Genomic DNA, 9,187 nt, shown 5'->3' with positions numbered 1-9,187 from the left:
TGCACGCGACGGGACAGGACGCGCCAGAGCGGTGCTGTGAGGAATCCCCGCACAGCGCACTCGTTTGTGTCTTACCCGGAGCTTTTCCAAGGCGTTTCTTCTACAGGTGACCTCGTGGCAAGACTGCGGGCCTTGGTGGCCCGTGGCTTTCCCGAGGCTTTTCTTTTCCAGGTGCCTGCGGGGCAAGACTGTGGGCTTTGTTGGCTCGTGTCTTTCCCAAGACTTTTCTTTTGCAGGTGCCTTCAAGGCCAGACTCCGGTACTTGGTGACCTGGAGCTTTTCTGAGGCATCTCCCATCCTTCTGACCTCTGTCCTCAAGGTGAGACTGTGGGACCTGGTGACCACAGTCATTTACAAGGAGCCTCCAGTCATTGTGGCAGGAGCCCTCGAGACCTTACTGCAGGACTTGCTGTCCTGTAGCCTTGCTGAGGCTTCTTTCTCGCAGGTGCCTTCAAGGTTCAACTGCAGAGTTTGATTTCTCAGAGATTACCCATGGCATCTCTCTTTAAGGTGCCTGTTAGGCAGGATTGCATCATGGCAGGCAGATTCTTCAACCTCTTCAAAGTGTTCTGATGGAACAGAAAGACAGACCCTGGAGCTGCCCCAGCACAACAGCCGGAAGAGCTGGAGCAGTTCCAACCACTGCAGGATGGTGAGTGGCAGAGCTGGGCCACAGGGATGATGGCTCCAGCCGGTTAGGAACCATCCCATCCCATCCCGTCCCGTCCCGTCCCATCCCATCCCATCGCATCCCATCCCATCCCCTGTAGACATGCCCAAGGACAGGACAGAAGAGGGGCTGGGGCTGACCCCCGCCAGTGGCCATGCTCCATCCCCTGAGCCACCCCAGGGCTGTCCCTGCCTCGGGAGTGCAGGGCTGGGCTGTGTTCTCCGGCCTCTCCCACAGCCCCTCAGCTCTGGCTGCTCTTTTCCAGATGCAGCCATGGATGAGAGACAAGAGCAGGAGCCCGCCCGTGGCCGCTTCTGCAAAACGCTGAAGGTACCTGCAGCCATCCCCACCTGGGCTGGGCCTGCTGGCACTGCTCAGCCCAGCTCTGCACTTGCAGCACTCCATGGAACATGCCTCTCTTCCCTGTCCTTTGTTCATTCTGCACAGAGGTTCCGCAAATTCCTGCGCATTCGGCGTAGAAAGACCAACACCACAGCAGCAACTGAGGGCACAGCTCAGCCTGACTCAGGGCTGGAGGAGCTCCAGGCAGAGCCTGATGTCAGCTCAGATTCAGCTGAGCCCTCAGAAGTTTCTGATGCTGCAGTGAAGAATGAAAGGGCACAGGCGGACATGGCAGAGACTGAGGACGTGACCATTCCAGATGATGACACTGGAGAGACTCAGGGCATCGCGAGTGCCAACAGGATACCCACTCCCACTGTAAGCCAAGAGCTCATATGGGATTATTTCAAGGACCCTCGTGTTTCTTCTGACATTGTTGACAAGAAAGCGGCTTCTTCTGAGCAGCAGGTGACCAGCCAGGGGCCAGAACTGGAGGTCTCCCAGGATCCTGTGCCCCCTCAAGCCACATCCACAGGGCCCCCTCAGCCTTTGAGGCCAGCAGAGTGTGATGGGACGGTAAGCACTTCTTGGGGGAAGCTGGGGAAGTTGCTGCCTTGGGCAGCGCTCCAAGTCTTCCCCATGCCTCCTCCAGGTGCCAGCCATGGTGAGGAACATTTACCAGAGTCTGGTGTCCCATGTCCTTGTGGATGTCAGTCAGCAAACTGAAATCGTGAGGCTGGCTGAAGAACACCCGGACGATGTGGTGCTGACCCTCCTGCGCTGTGCCCCATCGTGTGACAGGTATGGGGCCCACGTGCCTTGAGAGCTCAGGGCTCACCGGCCTTTAGGGCCCATCGCCCTGCACAGGCAGAGAGGTCCAGGAGCCTCGGGCCCCTCTGTTTCCTGAGACTGCTGCCAATGCTCCCTCCCTGCCCCTCAGGGCACTGGGGCTTTGTCACCTAGGACCCCACAGCTACACAGGGCATGGCTCTGTGACTGAGACACCCCTGACACAGAGCTCTGATCCCACAGAGCTGCTGCACTGATGTGGAGAGCCATTGGCTCATCAAGACCAGCAATGGAGAAAGTGGTGCCAATACTGCTGTGTGTGATGGAGAACTGGCCACTTTGCAACATCTGCACCTCTGATGGGGACAACAAGGACATTTTTCCCTTGAGCGTGAGTTTCTGGAGCTGACCTTTGATCACCTGGAGCTTGCTTCCCCAGGAGCTCTCAGCCCTCTCCTTGCCTCAGGCCCTGGGCTGAAACCTGGGCTAGGGGCAGGCTCAGGGGGCACCGGGCCCACTGCTCTCCATGCATCTCCCCTTGGGCCCTGCCCGATGGACACCTTGGCACTGAGTGCTGTCTTGGTGTGCTTCTTTTCCAGGCAACTCTGGTGCTCAGGGTGATTGTCCACGTGCCTCAGTGCCGCAAGGCGATGATCATTTATACCCCTCGCCTGTTTGTGGCTCTGCTGTTCCAAGTTGTCATCACCACACAGGAGATGCCACCAGAGGAATTTGACAGCTTCTGGAGAGCATGCCAGGAGGAGCACCGCCTTCCCAGCAACCCCAACAGGTGCCAGTCCTCCTGTCCTTCCCATGCCCTTGTGGCTGACACCAGTGCACCCAGTGTGACCTGGGCTTTGCTCTGCACACAGGTTTGCAGTGCAGGCCATGAAGGCTCTGCTCTGCCGACTGGGGTGTTCGAAAGCGATGATGGCTATGGAGCTCAAGGGTGGCTGGGACACACTCCTCTGTGCTGACACCCAGCACAATGCCGTGGGTCTGCTGGCCAGGTGAGAGCCCCTTCCCCCCACTGCCTCTGAAATGTGTGCCCTGTGCCCCTCATAGTCCCCGTGGTCATGGCCAGAAGGCCTCGTCACTGAGGGATGGCTGAGCAGACTGGAAACGGCTGATAGAGGAGAGTGCCCAAAAGAAGCCACCTCCCAAAGCACCCATGATCCCTCCAAGGATGCTGGGGAAAGGCCAGATCTCTGTGAGTCATTCATGGCAGAGATTTGCCCCCCCCCACCTCAAGTCTTGGTGCTGTTTTTTCCCCCCCTGACAGGGAGATGTGCCATGGATTGGTCCCCTTCTGTATCCGCATTGCACTCCACCTGCTCAAGGCACTCGCCAGGGATAATCCACCCTGGGATCTGCCCTTCCTGGCATTCCTTGTGGAGGTGAGCCCCATGGCCAGCACTACCTCACTGAGCTGCCTGCCAGCCCTGTCCCCTTGCATAGCCACAGCTGCCTGGGACGGTGCCCGCGCCCTGTGCTGCTGCCTGGGCCCAGCCCTGCGCAGTTCCAGGCTCCTGCCGGCCGGCTCCCCTGTCACTGCCCTGTGCCTTTCAGGTCCTTGAGTACTTAGATTTGACTACATACGGTGACAGTGTCCTTGAGATCGTGTCAATGCACCTGCAGAGCGAGTGCAGGCAGAGGTGTCGCCTGGCGCTCAGAGGCCTCAAGGTGCTCAGCAAGGATCCCTCAATGGTGAGGACAGGGCAGCAGCTGAAGCTGTGCTGGGCAAAGCAGCCCCTTGGGCTGGCTGGGCTTCAGGAGCTGAGGCAGCTGCTCCCAGCTCTTCTGCCTCACCTGCCTGAGTGCTTTGGGACAGGCCTTTGGCCTCTGGGCCCAGCAGCAGCAGGGTGGGGTTGCAGTGCCAGGGTGGTCTTGGCGCTGCAGCCGTTCAGGGCTTCCCAGCACAGCCTTGTGTTCCAAACAGGCCATAAAGATGTGCAGCCTGTCTCAACGCCTTCAGGACCTGCTGGGTGATGCAGATGGAGATGTGGTTGGCATGGCCCTCCGTGTGTTGATCAATATGCTGAAGAATAAAGACATCGTGATATGCAGCACCACTGCTCCGAAGCTGGCTCAGGCACTCCTGCTGCTCTTTGATCACGTAAGGCTCTGTGCCCCCAGCCACGGGCATTGGCTGCTGCCCAGAAACTTTGTGTCTTACAGATTTCTGGGCCTTTGCACAGGTGAGCCTGGAGGAATTGGTATTAAGGTCTTTTTCTCTTCTTTTCCTCCAGGACCACAGCCATGTGCAGTTGCTCTGCCTTGACCTCTTCTTCATGACAATGGATTTGGTAGTGGATGAGGGAAAGAAGCCTCTGGAGAAGATTTTGAACCAGAGCCTGCTTCCACTCTTCATCCACTGCCATGATGAGAACTGGCGTGTGGCAAAGGTGAGGTTTGCTGTGATGCCGGTGCATCCCTGGGAGGGGCATCAGCTTCCTCCTGTCCTGGAACCTCCCAGGCTGCGGCTTCCTCTGGGCCCTGTCACCCAGACAAGAGTCCTGTGCCCTCGGCTGCAGTGCCATCTCTGCATCTCTGCTGCTCTCCAGGCCTCTCGGGAAACGCTGCTTCGTGTGGCCGAGTTCCTCAAGAGGAGGAGCCTCAAGCAGCTGGTGAGGAAGGAGCAGCTGTGGAAGTTTGCTGAGTGTCTGGTAAGAACTGCCTGGAGAAGCCCAAATTTGAGAAGCCTCCTTGCCCCAGTGCTCAGTGTGTGGGGCTGGCACCTGTGACCCAGTGCTGCACCCAGGGGCGCCAGCCTGCGCCCCACACGCTGCTCCCTTCCCTGGGCTGCACGGCTTCTTCTCCAGGCTCCTGTGGCCCCGAGCCGGCTGCCGATGGAGCCCCAGCCCAGTGGGGCTGTGGGGCGGGACAGCACCACGGCTCCCCGGGCAGCAGCCGGCCCTCTGCCCCCTCCAGAGCCCAGCGCCAGCGGCTGCTGCCCGGTGCCTCAGGGCTGGGCGGGCACGGGAGGCCGGGGCTGGCCGCAGGCAGCGCCCGGCCGAGGGGCAGAGCCCGCGCCAACCCTTCCCTCCTGCCGCTCTCTGCAGCTGGCAGACGACAGGAGCCAAGCAGCCGAGCACCTGCGCCGGACCCTGCCATACCTGGACAGCCCACAGGAGTCCCTGCGAGAGGCGGCCGTCAGCTTCATCGGTGAGCCACGAGCCTGGGCTGGCTCCCTGCCCCACCGCAGCTCGGCCCCAGCCCCGGCTGCTGCTGTCCCGGCAGCGGCACCCGGGCCCGGCGCCCTGGAGCCCCGGCTGCCCTCGGGGCTGCTGCCGGCCTCTGGCAGCCGTGCCCTTGGGCTGAGTCAGGATGCGGCAAGGGCTGGGGCTGAGCCCTGCCGGGGCGGGAGGGCGTGTGGCCCCAGGGCTGGCAGTGCCGCTGGCAGGGAGCTGTGCCGCCGGGGCCCTGACAGGCTCTGTGTTCCCAGGGATGGCCGGGGAGCACCTGAGGGCGTAGGAGGAAGAGCTCCAGGCCTTCATCGAGGGTGAGTGAGGGCTGGCAGTGAGGGGCTGGCACTGGGGGATCTGAAATGCCCAGGCAGGGAGCTGCAATCTCTGCCCCGGCTTCGGAGGGCTTCTCTCCCTGTGTGGACACCTTGGTGGTGTGGGAATATCACAGATAGATTTCAGGGGTGTGGGGGGCGGATTTGGGTGGGGTGACCAGGACCTTGCAGCTGATCCTGTTGGCCTCTTCACTCTTGTGGCCACAGCAAGAGCAGGCTAGCATGGCTCTGGCAGGACTTTCTCCTAGGACTGCCACAGATCCGGGGTCTGATCGTGGCTCTGTTCCCCTCTCTTCCAGCACTTCAAGCCCTGAGAAGAGATGACAACCCTTCTCAGAGGAGCACAGTTTTTCAGCAGACATTTATTGAAAGAACAGCAGAAGTTCACTCGTCTGCTGCTTTAGGAGAACCAGTCTTTGTATAAGATGCCATGGAAGACAAGACTACACTGAAACCAGAAGAGACCAGCTGGAGCTCCAGGCACAGCTGACAACTGGCACAGCTGAGCCTGTGGGAAGCTCGCATGGCTTCAGCCCTCCCCCTTCCTGTAGATAGCTCCCTCCCTGCAGCCCTCAGAAACTGCCCACCCCTTCTTTTTCCCTCCAGTTTCCTTCCCTTTTGAATACCTCTCTCCCTGCAGCCCTCAAATACTTTCCATCCCTTCTTTTTCCCTCCATTCTCCTTCCCTTTTGATAGCTCCATGCCTCCAGCCCTCAGACACTTTCCATCCCTTCTTTTTCCCTCCACTCTCCTTCCCTTTTGACAGCTCCATCCCCCCGCCCTCAGACCTTGCCCATCCCCTTTTTTGCCCCTCAGCTCATCCCTTTGCTTCGCATCCCATCAATAAACAGTTTGGCTTTTTCACTTAAACTGCATCTCTGTGGAGTTGACTGTGACACACAGGCCCCTCCTGCCGTTCTCTCCTGCACCGTGTTTTGTGCAGAGACGCAGAGGAAGGAGCGCAGATCAGGCTGGAAAGGTCCCTGTGCTGAAGGCCCGGTTCCACAGCATTGTGGAGTTCAAGGTCTTGCTGAGCACCCTGAAGGCCTTGGATTTTGGAAGTGCCAAGCTGAGTATGCCCTGAACCCAGCTGTGAATTGTCACACTATATTAGGAACGGCGAGATGTACGACACAGACTCTCGGGCTGGGTTGATCAAGAGAGCAAGATTTATTATTTTTGATCTTCATTTATAGACAACTTTGAGAATGTCCGAGTGGTAAAACCCTTACTGGGCATTAAACTTACACATCATTATCACTGGACATGTGTAACACCACCCCTTGACTACTTCTTGCAAGTAAACAGCAAGGATCCTAAACAACAGCTGCAAAGATTGTTGTCTTTCTCCAAGGATTGTTTGGATTCTTCCTCATGCTTCCTCAGGCCAGAGCGAGAAGCTTGTGTGACCTAGTTCCACACAGGCTGTGTTCCCTGCTTGCTTTTTGCATTTAGCAGCCACAGCTCCTCTTTTTCCTTTTAGGGCAGAAAGGCAGCATTTGGAATGTCCTGCTAGGCCCCTGCAGGAAAGAGAACAAACCCAGCATCCGAGGTCCCTTTAGTAACTTGTTGATTACCAGACGGAACCTGAATTGGACACTGACTTAGAATGGTCATGGAAGTTTTCTGGCACATGCTATCGAATCCTTTATGCATTACCATCAAGTCCTGTTGTTCATTCTTGCAAGGAATCAGTTCAACTTGGCAAATTGGAGTTGATTTACTAAAATATGGGTATGATCTAGTATCAGTATCCAACTATAGCGGAGAAAGACTCTTTAACCGATTAGGGTTACAGAGTGTGTGTTTATTGGCAGTGCTGGGCCGATGGGCAGGGTCACCCCTTAATACACACGGCCCTGAGTGCAGGTGAATACAGGCTTTTTATTTACAGAAGTATTGAATACAAATACTTATTCATAACTCAGTTACCAGCCACTCTACGCTTCTTATGCTAATTAGGAAAAAAAAGCAATTAAGCGTGGGCAGTTTGTTCCTTGAAATGAGTCGGTGGTCTCGTTATGGGGAGGGGTCACATAAGGGAGGAAGGGATATGGCTCTTCCTCATTGTGACCTTTCTACCTTTTCAGTCCAAAGTGACAAATGAGCCCCTGGCCATGTTCCTAGTTTTGTGTTCCCAGTTAGTTTCAAGTTTGCGATTGTCTTATGTTCTTGAAGATCCTCACAAGATTCTACGTTTCTCGTTACAAGCCCAGCTGAACAAACATAAGGTTGACAGACAATTAGTTATTGGCTAATGATTACCTCCTCATTCTAGTAGTGCCTCTCTATTAAATTTAACATTGATTAGCTTTTTATTAGATTTAACGAAAATTAATTTCAATTAAGGTTTTAGCTTTTTGAATATCTTAAATTCTTCAAAGTTTATGCTTCATGCCCCACTTCCTCTTTAAAATGAGTAAATTCTTTTACTCAATATACTGACTCTTCATCCATCAAGGCTGTATGGCCAGCGTCTTTCAAGTATAAGCCATACGCTGTTGATAGTCATGTCAAAGCTGTCACTTTTTGTAATATCTTCCGATTCCAAACAAGCATTGCATTAGATAAAATCAAACTAATGCCCACTAAAATAAGCAAAACAACAATAGGGAGAATCAGGGTTTGAAGTATAGCAGTTGCTGTTGGTGACCATCCAAAAAGCACATCCCACCACTGATGAGACAAGTGTTCTGCAAATCACTTAAAGACTCTTTTGATTGTCTCGGTATCATGATGTATAGTAATCAAAGTCTTTTTCCCTGCATCTTGAATTTCTTTTAGGATCTCTTTCAATTCTTGATGTTTTAACAATTGGGCGACTAAGGCCAAATTCATTCCTATAGGCACATGTGATATTTCTTGCACTGTTGCCAAATTTGCCTTTATGTATTGCTGTGATACGACGGGTGCTTGATAGGAAAAATCACAGCCTTCAATTTCAACAAAGTTACAAACACACAAGTTAAACCAAGTTTCATTCCCTATTTGATTGTCTACCATTATGGTGGGACATGCTGTCCTGAGACAGACACAGCCTTGTCCTACATATGCAAGCAAGGTGGTTTGGTTCACTGAATGCATTTCAAAGTGACAAGTGCTCTGATCTGTGTCTAAGCAAGTGTCTTTATCATCTGCCAAAATTCCTTCACATATGGACCCTAATTGTTTCCTCAGAGAACAGGGTTTCAAATCGATGGTCCACCCCTTTCCCTCAACCTCTCGTGCCCACATTCTGTGGTCTGAAGGATATAACACTGCTTTCTCATGATTTCCTCCTAGGGCCACTACTGAATAGATTAAACTCACTGGCACATCAGACATGGTCAGGACAAAGGCTGTCACCACACTTACCATATAATCATAGGTGAACGTGGTGCTGTTCAATAGTAGCTGTGGCCAAATTTACAGAAGTCCCAACTTTCTACAATATGTCCATAATGACTAAGAGTTCATTTACTCAGGATTCTGAGTGAGTTTCAGCTTCAATTCTTCTTCACCTGGTGTGTGTCCTAGTTTAGGGCAAATTAGGGAGGAAAACTCCAAATGGGGATTTCCCCAGGGAAATGCCCCCTCCCCACCAACTGGTCCGGGGGAAAAAAAAAAAAAAAAAAAAAAATTATTGGAGAGAAGTGGAAAAAGCTGTTTAACAGAAATTGAATAATATTAAATAATAAAACCTCTTGCTGTTCGATGGGATGGCAAGTCTAGGAAGAAAAGTCCTTTTCATGTGGTGTAGCTCGGCTCACTCAGGTTCCTTATCAGTCCTTTCGGCGCTGGAAAATGCCGAGGCCCAGGCCCCGGTGGGCCAAAGGTGTGAGCTCCCGGGGTTTGGCTGGCTGTTCAGTCCAGAGCAGGTTTGCACA

The 9,187-nt window shown here is 54.1% G+C and overlaps 1 protein-coding gene across 1 annotated transcript in view; it reads left to right on the top strand.

Moving 5' to 3' along the window:
- The window catches only part of LOC148183449 (maestro heat-like repeat-containing protein family member 7), a 31,690-nt gene extending 25,605 nt beyond the window's left edge, over positions 1-6,085 (top strand). The window contains exons 3-17 of the mRNA XM_088061480.1: positions 172-319; positions 542-652; positions 1,118-1,480; positions 1,665-1,813; positions 2,045-2,192; positions 2,401-2,591; positions 2,674-2,811; positions 3,084-3,198; positions 3,371-3,508; positions 3,741-3,917; positions 4,051-4,206; positions 4,366-4,467; positions 4,864-4,966; positions 5,247-5,303; positions 5,621-6,085. Coding sequence (XP_087917606.1) covers positions 172-319; positions 542-652; positions 1,118-1,480; positions 1,665-1,813; positions 2,045-2,192; positions 2,401-2,591; positions 2,674-2,811; positions 3,084-3,198; positions 3,371-3,508; positions 3,741-3,917; positions 4,051-4,206; positions 4,366-4,467; positions 4,864-4,966; positions 5,247-5,275 — 2,068 coding nt within the window. The 3' untranslated portion in view covers positions 5,276-5,303; positions 5,621-6,085. The remainder of the gene's footprint in view (positions 1-171; positions 320-541; positions 653-1,117; positions 1,481-1,664; positions 1,814-2,044; positions 2,193-2,400; positions 2,592-2,673; positions 2,812-3,083; positions 3,199-3,370; positions 3,509-3,740; positions 3,918-4,050; positions 4,207-4,365; positions 4,468-4,863; positions 4,967-5,246; positions 5,304-5,620) is intronic.
- The last annotated feature ends 3,102 nt before the right edge of the window (positions 6,086-9,187 follow it).

Source organism: Pseudopodoces humilis, chromosome 12 (genome assembly GCF_049639895.1).
Source record: "Pseudopodoces humilis isolate 2021_Gansu_Grassland_sample_001 chromosome 12, ASM4963989v1, whole genome shotgun sequence".
Classification (NCBI taxonomy): domain Eukaryota; kingdom Metazoa; phylum Chordata; class Aves; order Passeriformes; family Paridae; genus Pseudopodoces; species Pseudopodoces humilis.
This window is presented reverse-complemented; position numbering and strand designations above follow the sequence as displayed.